A 27,986-nucleotide genomic window follows, 5' to 3' on the forward strand; every position below is an offset into this window, starting at 1 on the left:
ACGGCAACGTTTCTCAAATAGCCTCGCCTTTTAAAATTAAAAGCCAGCAAACTACACAAGCTACTATTTAAGGAGATCGCATTTTAGACGTGGCGTGATCTCCCCATTATTACACCATCCCACATCCTCGCAAGCACAATGACAAAATACAAGCACTAGGCTGCTCTACCTAGGAGGGGATTCTGGGCGTGGTAGTTTTATATGTCACCACCTGGTGCTACTGGGTTGGCTCAGCTAGAGGCAAGCAGGACTACAAGACCCACCAGGCAGCGCGGCTGACAGTCCTGGCTGGTGCAATCTCTTATCTCCACAGGCGGTAGCGGGAAAAAGAGGGTCTTGGAGGGGCGGGCTTGCAGTTGGGGGTGTCTCGGGTCTTTGGCCGGATGGGATTTCCCCGGACTTTGCTCCTCTGCAGAGAATACAGATTGCGACTGCGAGGACCTAATCCTTGCAGTGCTGGGAGTCTTCCTCCTCATTGGGCGAGAGCATAACTGCTCTTTCTTGTAAAGACCCAACTCTGCCCTCTTTCCGTCAAGTTGCTTGGAAGCTTGGAGGAGGAAAAAAAGAACCTTGCCAAGCATGCACTTGTACCCGGGCAACGTTAATTTTATTTTATTTTAAAATTTTGCTCGTGAGGTCTTACTGTATCTCTGTTGCGAAATAACAGTGGGTTGTTGGGGGGGTGTTTTTGTTGTTGCTTTTTTTTAGAGGTGGATGTGATTGCTTTCCCCACCACCTCTGGAATTTGCACCCTCCAAGGGGGAGCATGCATCGCCTCTCGGGACTCGCGAAAGAAGCCGCTCGCCCGAGCAGCAAGAATGAACGGACAGAGGCGGCCGTGCGCTTCGTCTCCTCGCTCGTGGCCGGCAACAAGCAGCCGAGATCGGCCGCCCGGCCCCGCCGGCCGCCGGGGAAAGACTGGAGCAGCGCTGCCAAGGCCTCTGCGATACCGATCAAGGAGAAGCAGACCCGGGAAAAGATCCTCACGCTGGAATCCATGAACCCCCAGGTCAAAGCGGTGGAGTACGCCGTGCGGGGGCCCATCGTCTTGAAAGCGGGCGAGATCGAGAACGAGCTGCGGAAGGTAAGCGGGTGGGAAGCGGCGGGTTTGGGCTGCGTGACTGAATTAGCTTTGTTGCAATGGGGGAAAAAGGGTGGTCTGCTCAGAAAAAAAAGACACCCTCTATTTGCATGCGGCAAATGACACCCCCCCCTCCCGGAAATATGTGCCTAATGGCTCTGGCACTAGAAGTGTCATAGGCATAACAGCTGGTACCTGGCCGGTTTCAACGGAGAGAGAGGTTGCTTTTGTTCCTTTCCCTTTCACGCCTCCCCCTCTCCCTCCGCCGCTTGCAGCTCTTCTCGCCGCCGGCCTGGGCCGCCGCCCCCGAGCCACTCCTCCGCCGCTGCGGCTCTTGATTGGGGCAGGCGAGGGAGGCCTGCCAGCCCGCATGGAGCGAAGGAGGCACGCTGCTTTTTGCATCAACAACCAGGACAGAGTTTGGCCCAGGGAGGGAACGCGGCGGAGGCTAGTGGACAACATCTCCGAACGGCATTAATTCTGTTTTACGCACACACTTCAAGGGTTGCGAATGGCCCTGTAACTTTCCAAGCTTCTGGCTTTACTAATTAATAGTTCTAGGACAATTGCATTACATAGGACAATTGTCCCGGGGAGGGGAGGCAAGCGCAAATCCCCGTCCCAAAAATGGCTGGTTTGGTTCTGATTAAACATGCTTAAGATATTCCTGCAGATCTTGTCCATTATGCTACCAGGCATATGGAAATAGAACTTCTCTGGCATTAATCCTTGGACCTAACTTTCCATGGCCGCCCTTGCTTTGAATAAAATTACACTTACACCATTTTAAAATAACAGCCATGTTCGAATACTGGTTTCAGTAGAATACAAGCTTTTGCATAGTGATCCTATGTGTGCTTACTCAGAAGTAATCCTAGTGGGGTTTATTGAGTGTTTTAAGGATTGCAACCTTAATTTTATGCAGTATATAGAGCCTACAATTTTCACTGAAGTAAGTTCAATGGATTTCAGCAGAACTTGTTTCCACGTAAATAGGTTTGTGGCCATGGAAATAAAGTTTTGCTGGGGGAAAAAAATCTTTGAGGTAATCATGTTAGCATAGATTTATTTTTCGGTAATGTTTTCCAAGATAGTTTTTGAGAATCTTCACTTTGTTTTCTTACCACACTAAAAAGTTGGGTCTACTTTCAATTAGACATTTTTTGGGATGGGCGATCTACAGGCACGTAAAACTGACATCAGGAAAGAACAGTAAAAAGTGCTTTGTTTTGAAGAATTAAGAAACTAGAATGATGAGCTTCAAGCTGCATATCATATCCATTTTGATTTTTTACAGCCTAATATTTTTGCTAGGCAATCACTCAGAACTCTTTTTTAAAAAGTCAACCAAAAAAGCAAATATCCCCTCCCACAATCTGTGTCATCCAATTGCGTCATTTTGTGATCAGATACTTTATAAATTAATATTTACTTTGCTTCTGCCTCTGCTGCCCTCTGATGTAATCAATGACTCCTTTGTCTTATGTAAAGGGGTAATAGATAACTGGTCAGTTTTTCAGAAGGTTAGCCATGCTAAGTCTGTTCCAGCAAACCCTGACACCACAATAAATGTAATAAATTTTAAAGGCGCCATGAGAATCTTTGTTTGGTTTTGATATTCAGTGCTTCGTTTGCAGATTCTTTAGAGTTAACCTGGAGTCAGTTCCTGTTGCAGAAAGAAACCACTATAAATTAAACTCTTATACTGCATCTCTCACTTCTGAATCCCTTTCTCCGGCTCATGTTTTATGTTTTCTCAGATTGTTTCAAATCAATAGTCCTTTCTGAATAATGTTAAAATATTTTTATTTGTATAACACTTCAAAGTATTCAGCTGTTTCACAAAGCTCATTTTGTTGCCTTACTTCATATTGTTGTCTAAGTCGGTAACATCCTACTTATTGCAAATGGAGAGATTGAGGAGAACAGAGAGGTTTGTCTGACTTAGTGATTCATACCTAGGTTGTTTGGCCCTTTGCTTGGCTATGCTTGGATCCTATCTCAGAGAAGTTGTATGCCCTTAATCCCCAAAGCATTGGGAAACTTGCAACAATGGAACATATGCCTATAGTAACTGTCAGAGTTTTCCTTGGATTGGGTCCAGGTACTTTTTGGCTTAATACCTTGGTTTTTTCCCCTCCAGTGGGTATTAAAACAATGTTTGCTATTTTAGAAACTGTTTTTCCCACTGAGCTAGAGAACACTGCTAATTAAGATAATTTCTTTTTAGTGCATTGTTAAGCCCTACTTCAGGGATTAAGAAACTTGGTGCTTTCCAGATGTTGCTAGACTCTTAACTCCCATCAACCCCAGCCAGCATAGTCAATGGTTAGGGATGATGTGGTTCAAAATATTTGGAAAGCCACAGGTTCCCCTTGCATAGTATAGATCTCAGTTGGGTGACTAAACTGTGAGGCTCCACTCAATAAGCTACCATGCCCTGAAGGAGGCTAGGCTTAGAACCTTTCCAAACATGCTAGACTTATTTGTACAGAGATTTATTATTATTATTTGTAAAGAGGAAAGTAATAATGTGCATGAGCCTGCAGCTGCATTCTTCAGGCACAAGTTCATCAACTCTGAGCTAATGCTTTTTTTCAGATTCAGTTTACTTTAGTTGTTTTGCATTTTACTCAGGCTTTAGCGCCATGAGTCTTGATGCATGTTTGCACATGACCCAAGAATTCACCAGGCGCATATACTGCCAAGATTGGGGAAGAGTAACTTTGGGGGAACTTTTGTTTTGGTTCAGTTTATTTCTATTTAGAAACATAAAACTTGGCTGTTTGGAGAAAGGTGGTGTAAAAATGCTTTACTGTGCTTCTCTTAAGATCAACCTAAAGGTAAAGGGACCCCTGACCATTAGGTCTAGTCGTGACCGACTCTGGGGTTGCGGCACTCATCTCGCTTTATTGGCCGAGGGAGCCGGTGTACAGCTTCTGGGTCATGTGGCCAACATGACTAAGCCGCTTCTGGTGCACCAAAGCAGTGCACAGAAACACCGTTTACCTTCCCACCGGAGTGGTACCTATTTATCTACTTGCACTTTGCCGTGCTTTCAAACTGCTAGGTTGGCAGGAGCAGGGACCGAGCAACGGGAGCTCACCCCGTCGCGGGGATTCAAACCGCCGACCTTCTGATCGGCAAGTCCTAGGCTCTGTGATTTTACCCACAGTGCCACTCGTGTCCCTTAAGATCAACCTACCAGGGTGCTATTACCAGCAATTCACATTTAGGCTCTCTGTGCACATGTAAGACAAATAAAATGTGCCACCCGCAGGGAGTGTTGGTGTGAAGGGGTGAGTAAATGCATCTGCAACAATTCCTAGGGTGGTATTCAGTGTTAGCCCTACTCAGAATAGTCCCATTGAAGTTAATGGACATGACTAACTTTGGTTCATTCGTATCAATGGGTCTACTCTGAGTAGGCCTTATGTGAAAATAACCATAAGTATGAAATGAGGTCTTTGTAGCAGATATCGTTTTTCCTCAAATCTAATGCTCACATTTTTTGGTCAAATTGCATTGCGAAAATTAAGGTGTGCATTAGATTCGATGGCACATTTACATTCGCCAGCAAATACTTTTTTTGGTTTCAAGGTTCTGACAATGGAAGTGCGTGTTAGTTTCAATGACACTTTAGACTCGAGTCAATATGGTACTTAGTCACTGCTTTGGTTATTTGGCCCTTCATGACCCGAGAGTAAATTTTTATGCAGCACAATTTGTAAATGTTGCACTGCTTTTCCTTAATTTCATCCAATATGCATAGCACATGGCTATCTGCAAACACAGAAGGAAGTCATTCATAGCAGTAAAAAACTCCAAGTTTTTTAAAAGATCATGCTGGGTCTATATTTAGTCTAAAACATAATCAGTGACTTGGTGACCCTTAACTTAGTTCCATTCCTAAGTGCTATCACCCTCCCCTTAGACACACACACAAAATCTAAGTGTTATCCAGTGTAGTGATTCCTAGATGTCACTGTGCCAAATTGTGAATGGCCAGGACCAGAGAATTATAACTAATTTTATACACCCAAGGGGCTTTTAGTTTGTTGTTTTCAAACAGAAACCCAAACGTTTCCCCACTTCCTAAAGATGTGTGATTGACAGGTGGGTAGCCCCTCCCACTTGTCAAATTTGGCCAATGGTGTACTTCTATGACAATGATCTGGCCTGTAGAGCCAAAAAGGTCTGACAGCTCAATGCATTCCGACACATGTCCACTCGGAAGTTAGACTCACCACTGTATGGATCATGATATAGCATGGAATCAGATTTTCAAAGAGCACAATCAAAAGTTCCTCTGGATATGCTCCAAGCCTGGAGGCAGGCTGGCATAATATTGGACCCCCTTTTGGGCTCTACCAAATTGACTGAAGCCCCCAAAGACTTATTGGCCCCACTCCTTGTGAGCTGCCATCAGTGACACATGTACCATGTTTGACTTGCTGAGGTGCAGAGCCCTTTCTTGAGCACAGCTGAAAAATGCTTTGGATCTATGCCAGCACAGAGGGAAAATGAGTATGTGTGTTTTGTCATAACTCTTGTCCAATTTGCATACAACATCAACGAGGACGGAGCTTTACTGGCATCGCTTAAGTGATTTTGAGCCTCTCCCAACGAAACACATTGCTTTAAATAAAAGAAAGAGGGAAGAAATATTTTGAGTACATACATGGAAGTGTGCCAAGGACACGACTCAACAAGAATCCGGGATCCTGTACCTGAATCCATACCAGAAAAACAAAGTGATACCTGGTTCTGGCCTGTGCCATGTTTATTTGTGCACAGCCTACCCTTAAAAAGCCCAGCTCATTCCTCCTGTTCCTTACAGTGTACAGTGGTACCTCAGGTTAAAAACACTTCGGGTTACAAACGCTTAAGGTTACAGACTCCTCTAACCCAGAAATACTACCTCGGGTTAAGAACTTTGCTTCAGAATGAGAACAGAAATTGCATGGCGGCGGCGCAGCAGCAGCAGGAGGCCCCATTAGCTAAGGTGGTAGCTTAGGTTAAGAACAGTTTCAGGTTAAGAACGGACCTCCAGGATGAATTAAGTTCGTAACCAGAGTTACCACTGTAGTGACCAAGTACCCTTGCCTCCTTTCTGTACAAGGGATGCAGTTTGATGCAGTGGTTTGGATGACTGACTAGGCCCAGAAAGGTCCAAGTTCAAATCCCCACTTGGCTGGTCTTGAGCAAGTCACTACAGTATATCTCATCTAACCTACCTCACAGGGGAGTAGGAAAAAACCATGTCTACCACATTGAGCTCCTTGGAGGCAGAGGCTGGACGGTATAAAAAGGCAATGAAGGCACTGCAGTGTGTCCTTCCTGTATCAATTTAGATCGTAAGCACTTTGTGGGCTTGTTGTTGTTACCTTTTTATATTTTTGTCAACTGCTTAGAGGCGTTTTTGCAATCAAGAGGTGTAACAACTTGGTTAAATAAATAAAATGAATTGTTTGCCAGTTGAGTTTGGGGAGAATTAGAACAGGAAAGACATGTAGCAAGCAGAGGTATGAAATGCGGTAGCTCCTAGTGGGATAGGGAACACCAAATATTCCCTCCTCCTCAGCTTTGCACAGAAAGGTACAAAACCCTCCAATGTGCTTGTAATGATGGATATTAGATACTGTATCTCAGACCCTCCAAGTGTCCCTATTTTCCAGAGACAGTCCCGGATTTACAGAAGTCATCCCAATTTCTGATTTGATCCAGAAATTTCCTGCTTTTCCCAAGAACAGCCCTATTTTCATTGCAGAAATGTTGGAGGGTATGGAGTTATGCAAAGGAGATAAGTAATTATACAACCTTTAGAAGACATCTAAACGCAGCCCTGTATAAGGATGTTTTTAAGTTTTTAATGTTTTATTATGTTTTTATATATGTTGGAAGCTGCCCAGTTTGGTGGGGGCAGCCCAGTCAGATGGATGGGACATCATCATCATCATCATTATTATTATTACTACTACTACTACTACTCCCTATTTTCATTGGAGAAATGTTGGAGGGTATGGTATATACTAAGTGCTGATAGTAATGTGTTGTACATCATAAGCCTGCAGCATGTTTCCCATGCTAAATTCAAGACTGAGCCATTGGTTTTACAACGTAATGCAACATTACAAGAGAATTGCAGCCTAAAAGACCTGAGGCTTTCCTTCCCCTGCCCTAATTTTATTTTCTTACAAATTATTCCAAATTGACCACTCTCCTTTCAGGGTTCCCTTAATATGAGCAGTAATGTACAGTGACATCCTCTGTTTGCTAGAGGTTTTACTTACAATTAAACAGCATATACATTTTCTTAGATAAATACATACAAATAATAACGTTAAAACAAGGCTATTCATCAGAAAAGCACATTCACACTTATGTTGCTAAGGCATAGCAATATACTTCAGTTCCTTCTAGTTACATCATTCGTTTCTAGGGAGCCGTAAGGCTCATCAAACAGTCCGGTGCCATCTGAGGTCACTATCAAGACTGTTTAGCCTCCCCCTTCAGCTACAGCTCTTGTCGGCTTCAATTACACCGAAATGACACCAGCCCAGAGTAAAGCTGGTTTGACAAGCAGGACAGTTGCATCTGCGGTGAACCTGTTTGATAACAGGAGATTGCATAGGCGCGTGTAGGATTGCACCATCAGAGGTTAGCCCCACTGAGCTCAATGGGGCTTACCCCCAGACAGGTGTGTACAGGCTGGCCCTGTTAGACTGAACATAGCGGGACTTCCTTCTGAGTAGATGCACGCAGGATCGCACTACCAGCCTGCCAACATTTTGTGGTTGCTTAAGTGCCACAAGGACAGCTGAGGACAGCTTTAAAAGATGCACCGGTCTGTTACGAAGCTGAATTGACTCGTGCTTAAACTGGTTTTCTCTTACGGGAAAAGAAGGTTGGTTGACAGCCCCGTCTTTTGCACATTTTCATGGAAGTTGAGTGCAGCTGAGTTCGCTGGTTCTTTATTCCCAAGTTTGCAGCCAGTTGCAGCAATGCTTTGCATAGTTGTTTGGACACAGGTTTCATGCTTCCTAATATAGTTTTGCGATATATATATCAAAGGGATGCAGGTGGCGCTGTGGGTTAAACCACAGAGCCTAGGACTTGTTGATCAGAAGGTCGGCGGTTCGAATCCCCGCGACGGGGTGAGCTCCCGTTACTCGGTCCCTGCTCCTGCCAACCTAGCAGTTCAAAAGCACGTCAAAGTGCAAGTAGATAAACAGGTACCACTCTGGCGGGAAGGTAAACGGCGTTTCCGTGTGCTGCTCTGGTTCGCCAGAAGCGGCTTAGTCATGCTGGCCACATGACCCAGAAGCTGTACGCAGGCCCCCCCCGGCCAATAAAGCGAGATGAGCGCCGCAACCCCAGAGTCGGCCACGACTGGACCTAATGGTCAGGGGTCCCTTTACCTTTACTTATATCAAAGGTGCTTAGTATTCAGAGACTCACATTGCTATGTTTTACCTGCACTGTCAGAAGCAGTGTGCCTCTGAATGGCAGTTGCTAGAAATCTCAAGTGGGGAGAATACTGCTGCACTCAGATCCTGCCTTTGGGCTTCCCAAAAGAATTGGTTGGCCACTAAGAGAACAGGATGCTGGACAAGGTGGGCTGTTGCCTTGATCCATCAGGCTTCTCTTATGTTCTTACTTGCGGTGTGTAAAATGTCCCATATTCAATAGTCAGCATGTCCAGGTGAGAGCTGGGAGAGGCCTCTGATGGAAATCCTGGAGAGCTGCTGCCAGCCAGAGTAGACTGCACTGAGCTAGATGAACATACTGTCCTGTGTTCCTATGAGTGCTTGGGGGGGGGCAATTCCTCTCTATCCTGCCTTCTGACCTAGATGCCTTTTTCTCTATAATAAGTGGAGGGGGTGGTTGTCACTTCTTAGAGGCGATGGGAAAGAGAGCCTGAAGATAAATGGCCAACTGACTCTATTCCAAGGTTGCCAGTTTTGAAGTGTTAGTAGAAATGTAAGCATTCTACATGAAAACTAGGAATTGCGCAAGCTAAGTCTCTTCTGGTATGGCAGGGAGGGAAGTTTCAACTAGATTTCTGCCTTGCGTACCCTGGACTTTTGCCAGGGGCCCTGCCAGTAGGAAGGTTTGCAGCCCTGCTGTGTTTCAGCAAATAGCCCCCTGGTATTTTTCATGTCAAGGAAGACCTTTTCTCTGAGATGCCCTGTGTAAATGAAATTAGATCCCTGCCTGGGGTGGTGGTTCTGTTTTGTTTTTTCAATTCACAGTCAGTTTCTGGACAGCCTTTCTACTTTTGTCAGTGCTTGTAATGGGACCGGGATGAGGACCTGAATTATTTCATCTAATACAACATATCCTCCCTTTCCTGAACCCCATGTTTCAAACCCCTCTAACCTTGTATCCATGACATCCATTGCTTTAGTAACTATATCCAGGGGTTGCCTGATGTTTTTCTTTGGGAAAACAAAAACATTCCCTTAATTCCAAGCTTTGTCACTCTTGATGGGAGACTGAGAACAAGCTTGGCCTTTGTACATCTTTGCACATGCTGACTGAATATTGTAAATATATATGCTTAGCAAAATGTTTTCAGCAGGGTTCTTCATTTTAATATAAAGAGAGCTTGATGGCAAGCCAGTGCTCATCAAATGTTCTCTTGGAAAGGTTTGTTCTCGGCAAAAAAGAAAAGGAAAAAGCAGCAACACTGGAGCTGTAACTTGTAAGGATTAAGGGCCATGGCGTACCTTTCAAATGTATGTCAATACTTTTAATATCAGAAGTCCTTGTACCAAGCACAGTGTGAAACTAAGAGATTGTAGAAACAAAAGAAATGGCAGCATAAACATGCAACAGATAGGTCTAGTTAATCAGTGCTCAGCAATATGCTTGTAAAAGATTATTCCCCCCCCTTTTTCTCTTTATAATTTTTGCAAGACATCCAAATCTTCCACTTGCTGTCTCTCTTATTTTTCTAGTTTTGGTCTCCATCATTGCTTGTTCAAAATACGCCCAAAGTACATTCTTTTCCTTATATTGCCAGTATAGAGTTACCTTATACTTAGTCGGTCAGTATAGAGTTACTGCAGCAGGAAAGGGCCATGGCTCTCGTCTGCATCTGTTTTGCAGTCAGAAGGATCCAGATTCAACCCCTTGCATCTCTCGGTAGGTCTGAGAGACCCCTATCTTAAAGACTGTAGAGCCACCGCCACTCAGCTTTGACAAAATTGTGCTAGGTGGACCAATGGTCTCCTTCAGTATATGACAGCTTCCTATGTTCCTGTGTTTTAGGCTCAGTCTAAAAAGAGATAATTAAAAATAACCCTCTGTCAAAGCATAGGGTCAGGACAGTTTCCCAAAAAGTCTATTTAGGTGATTAGCAAGATTTCATGTTTAGCCCAGAGATTGGGTGGCTCAATTTCCCATGGCAGGTTTGGGAAAGATCTTTTCAAGATACCATGGTGAACCTCTGCTGATTTGAACAGGCAGCATCTGTGAGACAGGCTAGGGTTGGAGACAGTGGCTGTTCTTAGGTCCCATGTTTCCAATTCTACAAACTATGGTTTGGAGGATGGGAAGCAAGGCCTGTGGCTCATGTGTTCCTTCCTGGTTTGATCACTTGTTGTTTTAATTGGAAAACTGTCATTTGAGCAAGCTTCCTTATTTATTCATGATTGAATGCCACAGTTTGATCCTGATTTGCAATCCTGGAAAGGAGGGTTTGATCAAACCATAGTTTGCTGTTTCCAATGTAACTGCAAACTATGGTGTTAGTCATGCAGTGAGGCAGAGCTGCAGCAATAGCCTCCACGCACCAGCATTCCTGCTGCTTCCTCGGAGGGTGATGAGGTGGCAGCATTGTTGCGGCTGCATGGGCACACTGGCAGAGCCAATCCTGCACTCCAGCCAGAATGTCCATGCAGCCCCATCTTCATTCTAGTTTCACCCATGCCCTTTCTGCTGTGATGCCAGTGCCAGCAGGCTACTGCTATAGTTCTGCCCCACCAGCTGAGATGCTCTTTCCTCCATACCTCTTCATACCAACTACGAGGAGAGAAAAACCGGAGAGAGTTATTGCCATTATGTTCTTGATTTTGGGCTTTTCAGAAGCAGTCAGTTGGTCATGGTTGGAAACACAAGGCTGAGTAAGATGGACCTTTGTTCTGATCCTGCAGGACTGTTGTGGTTTGGTCAAGCCAGGATATTATTCATTAAACCAGACCTGCAAGGGGTGAAGAGAATGTGTCAGCATAGGACATTTTACTGATCCTCCAAGCCATGATCTAGACTAGAGAACTGGAAATGTGATATCTGAATACATTCAGTGATTTGCCCACCCAGCTTGCTCCTGGAATGAGCAGAGATTTGAATCAACATCTTTCCAGTTCAAATGTGACACTCCAACACACTTGAAAATGGAAGTGGGGGCGGGGTCTTAGGGTTGCTGCAACCCTACTCTGCCCTACTCTGAGATTATCTGTGTAAGCAGACACAAATCTAACAGATTTTGAGAAAGGTGTTACAAGGGTTTTTGTCTTGCTGCAAATGTGCAGGGTTTAAAGCCAGTGTTTTCCCACCGTGCTGGCTTGACCCAAACACTCTTCTCTCTGGGCTTCTGCCTTTTTGTGGGGGACCAGGTGCAATTCCTTCTTTCACCCCTGATAGTGGTAGGCAAAACATCCAGCTCCTTGATTCTCTGGAGAGCCTTTTGTTCTTCGCCAGTGTCATTTTGTTGCCGTCGTCCTTTGCAAATGGTAATGCATGTAAAAAGCAATACAGTGTGCCCTTCCAATCTGCTGTATCTGAATAAAGCTTTGATGTACTTCTTATGTGCTTTCTCCTCTTAGGGGATCAAAAAGCCTTTCACGGAGGTCATCAAGGCCAACATTGGGGACGCACACGCCATGGGCCAACAGCCCATCACCTTCCTTCGTCAGGTACGATGGTTCTCAAGCCATTGCAGGCTCTCCCAGTGGTTGCTGGTGCCCATTGCAGCTGGTAGGGCAGGAGGCAGGGCAACCAAGAGCCAGTAGACTCACCAATGACAATTAGAGCGAACTCATTCTAGTTTTGTCCCCATCCTTCTCCCTGCTCGGTTTTACGAGGGCAGCCTTGTTTTTGCAGAAGCTAAGGAGGTACCTGGGTAGCAGACTAGGAGGCCTTGACTTCTATGGAAGCAAAGTGGGATTCAGATGTAATCAATTCACACTTGCTGCAGTTCGAGCTGCTGTCAAAAAGGAAGGCTAGGCTAGAGGGTGTGCCATTTTCAAGCATTAATCCAGAGCTTGCCAACCTGTTTGGACTCATGGGCACATTATTATTATTATTATTATTATTATTATTTATTTATTTATTTATTTATTTATTTATTTATATCCCACCTTTCCTCCAAGGAGCTCAAGGTTTTCCTCTTCCCATTTTACCCTCACAACAGCCCTGTAAGGTAGGCTGGGCTGAAAGATAGTGAATGGCCCAAGGTCCCCCAGTGAGCTTCATGGCCATGTGTGGATTTGAACCCTGGTCTCCCAGACCCTAGTCCAGCAGTCTTAACCCCTACACCCCACGGGGTCTTTTGCAAACTGGAGAAGTTGCTGTTAGAACAACACACAAATATCTCTCCACCGAGCACAAACCACAGCCTATGCTACAATAGAAGCACTTCAAGCCCAGTTTGAGTTGGAGGAGGAACTCTGTTGGCACCAGGGATAGCCTCTGCAGTTGTATGCGTGTGTCCTTGTGGATGACACATTGCTGATCTCTGCCCTAAGACAAGGGCAAGCAGCTACCACCCTCAAAAAACACACACACCCTGATCTCTGAAAAGCTGCTTGTGTTAGCATTAAGGCCCTGATGCCTATTGATCAGCTGCCATTGATCACTCTGGAGCTGCCAGACTTTACTGGCAAATCCTAAGGGACTTTTAAAGGTTTTTTTAATGACCTTTCTGACTTAAAAACTAAGCAGCGATCCTCATTTGAAACTTACCAGGTACTTGAGGTAATGGAGGAAGGTTGAAAAATGATGTTTTAAAATAGAACAAGGAATGTTCAGTAGCAGTGAGGTTTTTTCATGTTTGAAAACCAGTTTTTGTGTGCTTTGTTTTTTCTCAACCATGTAGGTAGTTGCACTTTGTACGTACCCAAACCTGTTGGACAGCCCAAGCTTCCCAGAGGACTCTAAGAAGAGAGCGAGACGGATCTTGCAGGGTTGCGGAGGGAACAGCTTAGGTACTCCTGTCATATTACTAATTTAATTTAAATTCTAGATCTTCTACAGCAATGGTTTTAATTATGGGGTGTTAGTATATAGCCATATTTCTTTGGGCTTTTAAAGAAAGGAGAAGATCCAGATCATTTTTGCCATGCACATTTTATCAACGTGCATGCCTTTTCTTACCTAACCTTCCACAATCTGCACACCAGTTTTGGTAGTGTTGACAACTTTGTGTATTTTCTTTCCTGGGCCTCATTCGCACTATGCATTTACATCAGTATTGTACTACTTTAAACAGCTGTGACTTCCCCCCAAAAGGCTGCTGGGAACTGTAGTTGGTTAAGGGTGCTGAGAATTGTTAGGGGACCCCTATTCCCCCTTCACAGTGTTCCCATTCCCAGAGTTCCCTGGGGCGGAGAGATGAATTGTTAAGCCACTCTGGAAAGTGGCGGAATTACTTCTGAAAGCTTTGTGGGACGCTGTACATAGTTGCATCATGTAGCCGACTCCTCTTTCCTATTCTTTGTTTTCTTGCAGACCAAAAAGCCTTTTAGGCTCAAGCCATGTTCAGATTAATTAACTTTCCTGCAAACAGGAAAATCAGGCAAAACAGAATTCCCATTGTATAGAGTTTGCTCAAGCCTGTCCTCCTTAGGAATAGGGAGCCCAAGTACCGTATTTTTTGCTCTATAAGACTCACTTTTTCCCTCCTAAAAAGTAAGGGGAAATGTTTGTGCGTCTTATGGAGCGAATGCAGGCTGTGTAGCTATCACAGAAGCCAGAACAGCAAGAGGGATCGCTGCTTTTGCTGCACAGCGATCCCTCTTGTTGTTCTGGTTTCTGAGATTCAGATTTTTTTTTTCTTGTTTTCCTCCTCCAAAAACTAGGTGCATCTTATGGTCTGGTGCGTCTTATAGAGCGAAAAATACGGTAAATACGAGGCCAACAATACTGTCTTATGCACATCTCAATAGTGAGTCCTGCTGGGTTCAAAGATGACTCACTCTCAGGGGCTCACTCTTACATGCATTTAAGTTCTCGATCCCAGCCTGGTTTATTGGAAAATAAGTCCCACTGGTTTCCACGTGACTTATTCCCAAACAGGTGTACATAAAATTGCAGCCTAATTTAACCCAGTGCCATAATTCCCCCCCCTCAAAGAAAAGTTAAGAGAAATTGTGTTTATGCTGCTGTTATCTAGGTAGTGCTTTGGTTGTAGGGTATGACTGAGAACTACAGAATCTGACAGCCTTTATTACTTCCTTTCCAGGCAGGAAAAGAGCGTTATCATGGCATGACTAAAGGCATAATTAAAATAAAAGAGCTGTTCTCTAATTTTTTGTGTGATAAGTGTCTATTTGACATTTGGCAGGACCAATCAAAATCAAGGGCGAGGGAAGTACAGTCACTTGCATTAGATAACATTCAGTGCTGCTCCCTGTTTCCTTTGAACATTTTTATAACATTTTATATTATATTATATTTTATATATATTATAGTGCCCTTTAAATGCTGTGGACTACAGTTCCCATTGGCCCCAGCCAGCATGACCATTGCTTGGGGCTGGTGGGAGTTGAAGTCCAAATTGTTGGGGCAGCCTGTATGTTTGCCTTGCTTGTTCTTTGAGGTTGTGCTTGGCCTCGTTCCTTTCTGTTGACTGCTTTCCTTTTCATGAAATCACTTGAAGGCTTTTTGTGCATTAACAGACTGGGCTGTAGGAGCCAGCCAATCCAGAATCCATTCACGACCTGTGAAAAGCAACAAGCACAAAGCAGAGTTGTCATTGAATAAAGGATACATTCACGCTTGGGTATTCCCAGTGTAAATGTGGCTAATTGCCCAAGGTCTGTTTGCACCATTAACTCCTTTTGCATACTGTGAAATCAGCACCAGCCCAAATTTGAGTTTTGCCTGGATTGGGATATGTGAACATACCCTTTCAGATTCTGTTATCTTCAGAATTTCAACCTAGGTCTTTTATTTTTCAGATGGGAACATGTGAAGTTCCCTTATACTGAATTGGACACATGCGTCCATCTAGCTCAGTATTGTCTACACCAGTTGGCAGAGGAATTCTGGGTTTTCAGATAGGGGACAACTCCCAGCTCCAGCTGGAGATGCTGGGGATTGAACCTGGGACCTTGCATGCAAATATTTCTCCCTCCCTCCCTCCCTCCCTCCCTCTCTCTCTCTCTCTCTCTCTCTCTCTCTCTCTCTCTCACACACACACACACACACACACACACACACACCACTTTCTTGTGTGATTTCACATAGCGGCCATATTCTCTCAAATACAGGATTCATGGGGAAGGTCAGTTGTATTAATTATTTCCATCTGATCATTGTCCAAACAGAGTACAAAGGTAGGGTGGGAAAGACTCAAATTTGGCTCCACCAATTTGGTTCCGGGATTCACATGCATACTACAGTCAAATGAGATCACACCATAGGGAAGTGACTTTCTCACCTCTCTCTCTCTCTCTCTCTCTCTCTCTCTCTCTCTCTCTCTGTGTGTGTGTGTGTGTGTGTGTGTGTGTTAGGCAGCCTTGAATTCTGACCAGCAGCTCTGCTCTTAGTTAGTTTGGCATGTGACATTTTTATTCATTTATTTTGCATTTCCCAGCGCTTTGATGGCCTTCAATGTATCTCACTGCAAAAATATCTTTTAAAACCGTTATAAAGGAATGTTAGCAGCTTACAATAGGCTCGCTTCTAATGGCTTCAGTCCTGCCTATTCTGAACATTGCTATTTGTTTTTTTATAAAACCAAAACCAAAAGGACCATTTCCAGATCAGCACAACCCCCAACCCACAGCGATTTTTGTTTTCAGTGAAGCAGAAACGACATTGCAGCTGCTGCTTTTCCCTGATGTAAGTACTTTGTGTGCTAGTCTACTTACTCCTGAAGGACCAGAGCAGCATGTAACATTTTTTGAAAGCACACTGATAAGCAGACATGTTGTGTCTTGAAGACCAGGATGTGCTCAGAAACCTTGGCATTGGACAAGTGGTGAAGGTTCATAAGTTCTATGTGGGTTTGTTTGTTTTGTCCTATCTCCCATGAGAGATAAGAGCCAACTTCTAAGACTGCTACCCGCGTCTGGAGGATGGCTGAACAGTAATTTCTTAATGAGATATAGCAAGAAATTTTAAAAGCTGCACATTAAATACTCCCTGTTGCTCAACAGTAAATCTGAACTTCAATAACCTTGGCCAGCTGGCAAATAAAATCCCTTGCTGGGCTGATTTTAAGTAGCCACGTAGCAAATGCCTGTTTTTGTGTTCTCTGTCCTTCCACTCCCACTCGTGCACAACTTCCTAGACCATAAAGATTTGCCTAATGTTGATTCAATTTTGAAACTAGTTTAACTAGATCTATAAGGAAGTGCGACTGTGTGAGAGGGAAGCCAGCCAGTTCCCATCTCTCTTTGCTGTGTAATGAGGAGTCTCGTTGTCTGACCCAAAGGAAAAAAAGCAAAAGTTTTCTTCACAAGGAAGTTTCTAGTCCCTGTGATGCTAGAAACTGGTAGGTAGCAGCCTTAGCTATGCTAGTATCACAGGCACACTACTTGAATGCAGAGTCTCAGTTAGTTAGTTCCTATACAAACCCATCCTAGTACCACAAGTACAGTGGTACCTTGGGTTACATACGCTTCAGGTTACAGACTCAGCTAACCCAGAAATATTACCTCGGGTTAAGAACTTTGCTTCAGGATGAGAACAGAAATCGTGCTCCGGAAGCAGGAGGCCCCATTAGCTAAAGTGATGCTTCAGGTTAAGAACGGTTTCAGGTTAAGAACGGACCTCCGGAACAAATTAAATACTTAACCCAAGGTACCACTGTATTGTGTGTGGTAAGTGTTGTGCTTGGTACTAAAAAGCAGGTCTTTCTTCCTAGGCTGGCTGTGCTCACAAAAGAAAGGAAAGACTTGCAGCCTCCTTCGAGATTAATTGAAAGTATTAGGACTCATTGTTGATAGAGAAGGAAGAGACAAGTACGCAGCTTATTGAATGCATTCTGCTATGGAGACTGCAGGGCCTTCTTAGCTATAAGTAGGCTGCTGGATGAGTTGATCTGCATCTCTCGGGCATGTGCTCATAACTGACTTGGTAGTAAAGGTGATGCAGAGAGTTAACACGGAAGAGCCGTTGTTGCAGCTCTTCCTACTAGGGAAAACCTGCCCATGCATTTGAAAGCGGGTAAGCAGAAGAGCCACTTGCACAAGTGTGATTAGAATTGCCTCTGCCTCTAAACAGGCAAACTTGTCAATTTCGAGTTTTCTCATGGTTTTTAATTTCTCATTTTTTATACTTAAGTTTGGTTCTCCACACTACCATTATCTGTTTGGTTTTTTAAAAAAGTCATCAGGAAAATTTGTCAGCATTTTTGTGCGAATCTTTCCTCTTATCTATTTTTGTATGCAGTTTTGCCTAATACCTCCCCTTCTTTTTGCAAGTAGTTTTTCCTAATATAACTTTGGTCTGTTTTCACTATTGTTTTTATGAGTGTGTTTTGTTTGTTTGTTTTAGTACACACTACCTGGCTGGGAAGCTGCATTGCAAAATTCAGAGTGGATTTTGAAGGGCGGCTGAGTTTTGTCCTGGACATCTCAGTGACAAACCTGTTCTGGGATTGCAAATGTTTCTGCTTGTCTGAGTGCAAATCTCCAATGATGACCCCATTTCCCTTACAGGTTCCTACAGTGCCAGCCAAGGGGTGAACTGTATCCGTGAAGATGTTGCAGCCTACATTGAGCGACGGGATGGAGGTGTTCCTGCAGATCCAGAGAACATATACCTGACCACGGGAGCTAGCGACGGTATTGCTGTATGTTTTGTTTTTTTAATATATTATTGTTCTTATGATAGTGTGGTTCGGTGGTTAGTGTCAGACTAGGACCTGCGAGACCAGGGTTCAAGTCCCCATTCAGCTATCAAGCTCCCTTGGTGACCTTGGGCCAGTCACTGTCTCTCAGCCTAACCTACCTCACAGGGTTGTTGTGGGGATTAAGTGGCAGGGGGAGAACCTTCCCTTCAGCTCCTTGCAGCAAAGGTGGGATAAAACTGCAGTAAAATCATTATATTTATATTTTTTATATTTATATCCCTTCTTTCCTCCAAGGAACTTGAGGTAGTATATATGTTTTATCGTCATAACATGATAAATAATAGGCTGAGACTGGCCTGAGGTCACCCAGTGAGTTTCGTATTTGAATGCTGGTGGCCAGGGGCCTAGCCCAGAAGTGGAGAACCTCAGGCCCAGAGGCTGAGTGGGCTCTTCCAGGCCTCTCTGTTTTGCCCTCAGGCCTCATGCTCTCTCCCATCATGCCCTCCTCAAGTATTTTTTGCCTGGTTGCCTCTTAAGCTCTGATGACGCCTCCTACTTCCCTGGACGGAGGACAGAGAGGGGTGTGTGAGTATGTGTAGACATTAGCCTACTGTACAAAGGAAAAATTTACATTCATTGCTCCACCCATTATTATTTTTTGCCTCTGTCCCTGCTCAGCACTTATATGTGGCCCTGGAAGGTTGCCCAGAAGGAACTGCATCCCTCAGGCTTAAAAGGTTTCTCTGTCCTAGTCCAGTCTTCTAACGTCTACACCCCACTAGCTCTAGACATTGAGACCCCAAGCTGGGTGTACTCTGACCATATAAAATGCAAACCTATTGTTTGGCATGAGCGGCATAGCCTGAGTGAATGTACTGTACATAAATCCCTAGATTCCTATAATAGTAGAGTTGGAAGGGACCACGAAGGCCATCTGGTCCAACCCCCTGCAATGCAGGAATCTTTTGCTCAATGTGGGTCTCGAACCCATGGAGATTAAGAGTCTCATGCTCTGCCGAGCTATACTTGGACAGCACACGTTACTCTGACAGCTACTTCTGAGCTTCTGCAGGGTTTGAATATTTGTTTTGCAGTTGTTCAGAGAGAAAAGAGGAGATGAAGGGGGGGAAGGAATATAGAAGCAGCCATACAAGGAATGAGATGGCAAAGAAATATTCCTAGTTTTGAAATTTCTAGCCGTGGCAGAAGTGGACGGGCGTTCTTCTCTCTGTTTATGATCATTTCCCCCCCCCCCCATATAATTGCTTCAGTTCTTTGTCTCTCTGGCCCCAGGCATTTCAAAGGAATGAAAGCTTCTATGTCAGGACCTGTTCATGTGGAGGCCCTGCTTGCAAGGTTTCTCTCCCTGAAAAACAAGATCAAGGCCCTGTTTGTGTGTCAGTGGCCTGGATTGATCTAACAACCAAAACGAGAACCGTTGGGGGGAAAAACTGATTTTGTTCAGCACATTGAGGGGGAAATTCCTTTATTCTGTAAACTAATGCTCTTCAACCTTGGGTCCCCTATCATTCCTGACCATTGCCTAAACTCTCTGCAGATGGTGTGAGTTGTATAGGGACCCATGGTTAAAGGACATAACGCATAGTTAAACATGCTGCAAGATCTCCTCCCCCAGACCTCGCCCCCTTCCCTCCCACTAACATTGGCAACCCAAGTGGGTGAAATAGTGACAGTGCAATATTTGTTGACCTTCAGCAGGAAACCCACCTCGGCTTTAGTATCTATAGGGTGGTGTAGGTTTGCTGCAAATGGGGAGTCTGTCAATATGTAACTTTGAAATCCTACACCCCACTCCCCCATCCTGCTTATACATTCAGGCATTTGGGCTGCCTTGCAAAAAAAAAAAAAAAAACCTTAATGAAAATGCCATCGCCTGGCACAGTTTGGTATTGCAGCACTGTTGGGCCCGCAGTTTTATTGATTCATCCAGTGTTCTTGTCCTCTCGTTGGCAGCGGATCGAGGTGGACTACTGGCTGCTTATGTAAAGCTTTGCCAGAAACGGCACACATCTCTGTACTTGGCCGCACTTGCTCCTTTTCTTCTTGGAGAAGCAGGAATCGCTTCTTTAGATTCATTATCCCTAAAAGCCAGCAATTAATCAAATTCAGCGGGAGCTCAGTGGTGGATCATTATTTTGGAGGGTTTGGCATGGCCTGTGCCCATCCAAGCCAGCAAGAGAGTTCAAAGCCAAGCAAAAACACCCCCAGGAGAGGGCAAAGGAGGGTCAGTAAGGGGGTGTGGCTTGAGGAGTGTTTCGAGGGGCAGATAGTATTTGGCCCCTGGGGCTGAGGTTCCCCCATCTCTGCTCTGTGTTCCAAATATAAAAAGAACCTGGTTGGATCAGACCAAAGTTCCACCTGTAACTTAGTGGGGGAGCATGTGCTTTGTAAGCAGAAGATCCCTGGTCCATTTACCAGGTGGGGCTGGGACAAAGCCCTGTCTTAAATCCTGGAGGGCTGCTGAAAATCAGTGTAGACAACCCCTAACTAGATGAACCACAGGGCTTATTATACTGCCCTTCCCCAAACACTCTTGGTTTTTCAAACACCCTCAAGAATAAATTTAAGCACTTTTTATAAAAGCCTGCAAAATATTGTTGTAATGTCGACACTTTCTTTTATTTGTTGGAACACAAACTTGTTAAATAACCTTTCCCTCCCCCTCCAGACTATTCTAAAGATCCTTGTCTCAGGGGGTGGAAGATCCAGAACTGGAGTGATGATCCCAATCCCCCAGTATCCCTTGTATTCAGCTGCTATATCGGAATTGGATGCCATTCAGATCAACTATTACCTTGACGAAGAGAACTGTTGGGCCCTAGACGTCAATGAACTACGCCGTTCCTTGAATGAAGCCAAAACATACTGCAATCCAAAGGTTCTCTGCATCATCAACCCTGGAAATCCCACAGGTTTGCAGAACTCCTCTTTGTCTTCATGCTGCATTTTTCCTTCTCTAATGACTTTTCACCCACCTGCCCATCAAGTGACATCAGTGGTGATGTTAGGCAGTGGTGATGTTAGGTGATGTTTCATTCTGCCTTGGCTACATGCCAGGGCAGCAGAATTAAATCCTCGCTCGTGAGGGACTTTTGCAAAAGTCCCTTTGAAGCAGCTGTGTGCTTCTCTTTTAATGGAGGGGAGGGGGGGAGAAGCAAGGAGTCTCTCCCCCCCCCCATCACTTACTTAGAGAAGCATGGAGCTGCTTCAATGAGCATTTTTGCAAAGGGCTTTAAAACAGAACACACACACACACACACACTTTATTTTTGTTCTGGGATTGAAAGATCAGAGATTTATTGCTTACAGATTTTTTATGAATCAGAGCTCTCTGTTTTCTCCCCCACCTCCTAATTTAGGTCAGGTTCAAAACAGAAAATGCATTGAAGATGTGATCCACTTTGCCTGGGAAGAGAAGTTGTTCCTTCTAGCTGATGAGGTAATAAAAGCATTAAATTGCAGGCCGCATCTTTTACTTTGTTCATAAACAAAGAATACATGTGCCTTTTTCTGCTGGCTACAGGTTTATCAAGATAATGTCTACTCGGAGAGCTGTCAGTTTCACTCCTTCAAAAAGATCCTTTATGAGATGGGACCAGATTACTGTAACAATGTGGAGCTTGCTTCTTTTCATTCTACCTCTAAAGGATACATGGGCGAGTAAGTTTTCGTAGTGCCTCCTTTTTTTTCTTGACTGTGTCCTGGTTCTCGTATCTCAATAAACTGGAGCTTCGTTTCTCTAGTCCACCCAACCATGCTAACTCCCAGAGAGGAGTTTCTACCCGCTATGCTCCCTGCTGGGCTATTGAGGTCAGTGCAGGATGGTGTCTTGCCAAATCAACTTCACGCTCTTCTCATGACACTAGAATTTGGGGGTATTCAATGAAGCCGAATGTTCGAAGATTCAGGGCAGACAGAAGCAGCATCTTAGATGTTTCTCCCCACAAGAAGTAGTGATGGCCACCAACTGGCTGTGGTGACTATGTTCATCCTCCACTGTTGAAGCCGCTGAATGCCAGTTGCTAGGAATCACAAACAGGTGGCATGTGCTTCCTGGCACCCTTTCAGACTGCAGTTCCCAGGATTCTTTGGGGCAGCCGTGTGTGTTAAATGTATGGCGGTCTGCAGCTATGCACCTACATAGGCCTAGGACCCTCGTACCTACGGGACTGCCTCTCCTGGTATGTCCCACAGAGGACCTTACGGTCTTCAAACAAAAACATCTTGGAGGTCCAGGGCCACAGAGAGGTTAGGCTGGCCTCAACCAGAGCCAGGGCTTTTTTGGCTGTGGCTCCGATCTGGTGGAACGCTCTGTCACAAGAGACTAGGGCCCTGCAGGACTGCAGGACAACTTTCTGCAGGGCCTGCAAGACACAGCTCTTCCACCAGGCCTTTGGCCAAGGCACAACCTGACCCCCTCCTTTGGTGCTCTTCACAGAACTCTAGCCCAATGGTTGCCATTAATCTGATTTGAATTGGTTTTATAATGAAATGATTTTAGAATGTTGTATCATTTTAATGTTGTTAGCCGCTCTGAGCCCAGCTTCGGCTGGGGAGGGCGGGATATAAATAAAATTTTATTATTATTTATTATTATTACATGTAAGGGACTTCACCCCCACCATCCCACTTTATTCTGTTTACTCTTTCCCCTCTTTACTTTTCAAAAAAGTAAATTGTGTTTTTATTTTTAAAAGGCTTGTCCATTTTACTGAGCTACAGTAAAAAAGATAGAGAGAATTCCTAACATCTTTGGCTGTACAGACGCCACTCCAGCTGCTTCATGACTGCCCAGTAAAGGTGCTAATGACCTCCACATACCAATTGACATCTGCTCTACTCTCCAGATGTTGCTGGGTTGCAGCTCCCAGCATCCCTAGCCCTTCAGCTGGGGCTGCTGGGAGTTGGAGTCCAACAGGGCAATGCATTGGGACACCCCCCCCTTTGGCTTGAGATTTGTCCCTCTTGTGTTCTAAAATTCAACGCTTCCTTGAGGTTTTATACTAGTGGACTGATTTTATTTTAAGATTTTTCCACCCTGCCTTTCAATCAAATAATGTTCAAGGTGTTGAGAAGCAACAGGTGGCATGTAATACATGCAATGCTATCATCGTCCTGAGAGTTTCAGAATGTGTTGTTTTTTCTCCTTTCCTATTTTTCTATTCGCTACCCCCACCCTCCTGGCTATCCCATTTGTCTCAGGTGTGGCTACAGAGGCGGCTACATGGAGGTGATTAACTTGCACCCAGATATTAAAGGGCAACTTGTGAAGCTTCTGTCAGTCCGTCTTTGTCCGCCGGTCTCAGGCCAAGCAGCCATGGATATTGTCGTGAATCCTCCTGTACCTGGGGAGGAATCGTATGCACAGTTCATCAAGGTGTGTGTGTCTACATCTACCTTGTGCAGTAATAACAAGAGAATCAGAATGACAAGTATCAGAGGGAAGCTAAAGTGATACCTGCATCTCCTGAATCCACACGCAGATTCTTATATTCAGTGCTGGGATACACAACACTTCACCAAAGCTCCCTTTGCACACATCTCTTAAACTAAGGTGGTTTGGTTGCTCGGCAGGGTGGGGTGGGAGGGGGATGACAGAAGGCCTAGGAAGTTTAGAAAGTGGAGGGCTCTGCTCAGAAGTTTTGAGAAGCACCACCCTAAGGAAGAGAGGAACTGCAAGGCAACGCAAGCCATTTCTGTGATACATAGTTCCTTTGCCTTTGGTGTGACGTTGCTGTGTGTTTCCCCTCAAATCAGGAAAAAGAGTCTGTCTTGAACAACCTCGCCAAAAAAGCCAAACTGACAGAAGACATGTTCAATCAAGTACCGGGGATCCACTGCAACCCTCTTCAGGGGGCTATGTATGCTTTCCCACGAATCTTCATCCCTTCCAAGGCCATCGAGGCAGCAAAGGTGAGACTTCTCCCCAACCGCTGCTATTACTTTTGCTGCAGCTGTACAATTGTTGCCATTCCAGTTTTGGAGGAGCCATTCTCCAGGCCAGGGGAGCTTTGATGCTTTTTTGGAGCTGCTATACTGGTTTGGGGAGACATCAGTACTTTTTTTACAGGAGCTAAATTGAATTTTCCTGAAGCTCCATTACTCAACAGGGGTGGTGTGTCCTGGATTTGCAGGATCTCATCTTGGGCCATCTGTAGCACACTAGTATGATTATATTCCTACCCTTTGATATTGGTCCTTTGACAATCAATAATAATGTTTATGGAAACATTGTGGTGAACACACCACCCATCTGATTCATGTCTGTCAAACAGCTGTTAAAGAAACACAGGGACAAGTTGACAGTCCCTGGTGTGACCAACTTTAGCTTTGCCAGATAGATGAACAGATAAAAGTATTTGGAAGCATCCTTTTTTATAATGAAAGGAACGTAACTGCATAGATAGACTAGGTGGCTGCTGAGGTTTCTTGTAGCTCTATGATTCCATGAAAATGGGACTTGCTATTCACTCTCTAGTTTCTAATTATTACATCGTTTTTATTTCTGCAGGTTCATAAAATGGCTCCCGACATGTTCTACTGTATGAAACTTCTGGAGGAAACAGGGATCTGTGTTGTTCCTGGAAGTGGCTTTGGCCAAAGAGAAGGCACTTACCACTTTAGGTACAGGGTTGACAAAGCATGCTGCAGTGTTAGCAGCTGAATTACCGTAAATTTTATTTCTTTTTGATGACATAGTCTCCATGCTTCTAAAAGTCATTTTATAATACTTTTTTTCCTCCTGTTTCCCCAGGATGACCATTCTCCCTCCGGTAGAGAAGCTAAAGATCTTGCTGGAGAAAGTGAAAGACTTCCACATAAAGTTTCTCAAAGAGTACTCTTAAGCAAAATTAAGACTCTCTTCTGCTCGCGCTCTCTCTTTCCAGAGTAAATCTGGGAAATCCAAACAAAGCTGTGAGGGGAAAATGTTCTTTGTCTTCTTTTAATCAATCAAATCCACACTAGAACGGCTAGAGCCCAGCTATGAAATTTGCGTACCTCCAGCCTGAGTGTGTACTGTTGCTTTAATTTCATGGAAAGAAATGGAAATAAGGGCAAGAATTGGGGGGTGGGGGAAAGAGTGCCTTGACTCAATTGTTATTTCTTAGCTTGTGTGGCTGGCTGGTCTGATGAAAAGAAAAAAAGATAGTAATAGCTCCAATAATTATCATCGAGAATTTCCCTATTTCAAAACAGCAACCCTACAAAATTTACCTTTGGTCTTAAATACGAAAGCAAAATTTAACTAAGCTGGCAATTGAGTGTCAATAAACACCCTTCTATAGAATAAAAAAAAATCCCTTACTTTGTGTATTTTAACAAGGCATCCCCTTCTATCTTCCATATTTTAAAAGCTGCATGCTTCCAGTAAATTGGGTATAATATGGTTCGTGTAAACTGTTGTGCGGTTCTCCTTGGCCTAAGCAGGGCTGCAACAGATACATTTTGTGGTGGATGTCCTGTTCAGACTCAACATTTGAGCACTATGCCATGCTGTGGGCATTAGGTATGTCATTCCTTTCTGTTTCAGGATTTAAGAAATGTCCCAAATGTATTATTTATTTATTAACCTAGTGAACCCAGACTAGACTGCCCAGCATGTGAACTGATGCCAGTCACGGTCTTTGCATGGAAAAGAATCACAAGAATGAGCTAAATAAATAAAATTGAGAGCCTATAAGAGGGAGGCGTGGAACTGCTATAATCAGGACACAGAACTATCCTCCTTTCATTTGGCTAGGTGCTGCTTTAGAATGTAGATATTGAGTAAATTAGCTAAGCAAAGGAGACGCTTCTTAGCTATAAATTGGAATGCGCCTCATCATGGTAGCAAATAAATACAAGATGCCAATACCAGAGGGAGCATTTTCCTATGTGCGAAATGATCTGCCAGTTTTGTTCAACAACATACTCTGCAAAAAAGAAGCATTTTTTGATCACTGACTGATAATAATAAGGTCCAACGTTGAAGGAATGTGGAAATGTCACAGTGAGAAATCTGGTAGTATAATCTTGCCTAAATGTTCAGTCCCCTCTCAGGGCTGCTATTTCAACCTGAACAGGCAACTGGAAGTTCTGTGAAAATTGCTATCCCATGGCTGTTTCTTTTGTTTCTAACCTCAGAAAGACGGGGATTTTCTCCGAGGTATGTCACATGGGCTGAGTTTCTCTTCTAATAAGTAGAAGTGAAAAACAAGAGGGCAAGATGGCCAGTAGGCTATTTAGCATGGCTAACCAGAGTGGAGTGGACTGCCTGAGCGCTACTATCGCCCAGGTTCATGACACTTTGCTCTCCTACAGTAGATCTAAGAGTCTCCCATGTTGGTTCAACTGGGCTTCATTTTACGATACAATGTGAAAGTACCATTTCCTCCCCCATTAATCCATCTCAGTCTTGAACATAAATAGGGGTGCCAATTTCAATATTGGGGGAGCAGGTAAGCCCTGCCACACATAATCACATGATGCAGCGCATGCACATCATTTGAATGGCAATGCCTATCAACTTGGGGGGTGGCCCCCTCGAATATTTTATTGTGGGGGAGCAAAGGCCCCTTGGCCCCTAGGAATTGGCTCCTATGTACATAAACCTGGCTTAACTTTTTTGGGGACTGCTGCTGTTGCTGACCCAAGTTTCCAGAATGGTCCAAGTGAACAGAGCAATTACGACTGCAGATTACCCTGCGTACTTGACTATATTGCTGAGTTGAATTCCAAAGGGGCAAACAAATGTATCTTACGGGTGGTGTTAATTCTAAATGGACACATTGCCATCCGAGAGCAGCAGAAACGTCCTTTCTGCATTTTTGTCCCCTTAAACCTATCATTTTACTGACAAGGATGGGGATATTAGAAAGCTGAATGAACAGAACACTCAGCTTGCTGGCGCAAGTGCTTGGCACGGTTTCCTAAGCATTGATTACATGAACTACTGAAAACTAGCATGTTTCACTCTTGGAATACTGCAGTTTTTTAAAAAAGGAATTGCACTTTTCCTCCCTGAAATCTGGCTTTGGGCTCACTGCTTGGGAAGGGCCGTCATTGAACATACAGTGCAAGAGAATTCTGTGCGCTACTCGTGATTACTATATATTTTTATATACTTTTATAAGTTTTTTCCCCCCATTGGGTTTGGGAAGGGTGGGAGGGAAGGGTAGTATTTGTAGTCTTAACAAGCCAGTGGGTTTTCTATTTACCTTGTGTTTACACCCAGTGTTCCTGAAAACGATGCAAGGTTTACATGTTTCTAAATAACTCTTTTTGCAGGGATGTTTTAAAAGGTTTGCTTTTTCCTCCCACACCTGTTGCTTCCTGCCTTTTTAAAAATGGGAGCAGGAATCCTTAGAGGTTTAGTTATTAAATCAAGGATGCTGACCTACCTTCCTTTGTGTTTTCTAAACACTGTTACGGTGCCTTTTGGTTTCTGGTACGCAGAGGGAGAATGAATGGGTTTGTTGTTGTTTTTCCCTGCATCTTTTGAGAAATGGTACGATCCTTCCACAGTTGATTTGACACATTTGTTAAGTACTGTGATGAGCTGCTAAAATTTAACTTGGTTGTCCTGGAGGCAAGGCGGTCATCCTTGGAATCTATTCCAGAGTGGACCTCAGTGGATGCAATTCCCAAATAAACGGTTTAGAGATTGCAGGTGGAGAATGTTACTACACTGAATTTTTGTTCTCTCTTTTTAAAAAATGTACGTCCTTAATGAGTAAGGCAATATCTCAACATTGTGATGCATGCTCGTAGGTTCACATTTCCTACAGGTGCTCCTCATGCTGTTCTTGGGATAACTTTTTAAACATACCTACAACTTCGAAAAATTAAATAAAAGAATGGTTGGAAACTGCTTTG

At 44.1% G+C, this 27,986-nt stretch overlaps 1 protein-coding gene across 1 annotated transcript; it reads left to right on the forward strand.

The window, feature by feature from the left end:
* On the forward strand, positions 1-27,978 carry GPT2 (glutamic--pyruvic transaminase 2). The gene is made up of 11 exons (XM_083750512.1): positions 1-1,084; positions 11,914-12,003; positions 13,185-13,293; positions 17,977-18,110; positions 20,800-21,043; positions 21,491-21,570; positions 21,655-21,791; positions 23,334-23,508; positions 23,889-24,044; positions 24,643-24,755; positions 24,886-27,978. Exons 1-11 carry the CDS (start codon positions 767-769, stop codon positions 24,974-24,976), a joined length of 1,647 nt encoding a protein of 548 aa, XP_083606638.1. The 5' UTR covers positions 1-766; the 3' UTR covers positions 24,977-27,978.
* Positions 27,979-27,986: the final 8 nt, after the last annotated feature.

This window comes from Podarcis gaigeae (genome assembly GCF_964106915.1).
Source record: "Podarcis gaigeae genome assembly, chromosome: 8".
In the NCBI taxonomy this organism is placed as follows: domain Eukaryota; kingdom Metazoa; phylum Chordata; class Lepidosauria; order Squamata; family Lacertidae; genus Podarcis; species Podarcis gaigeae.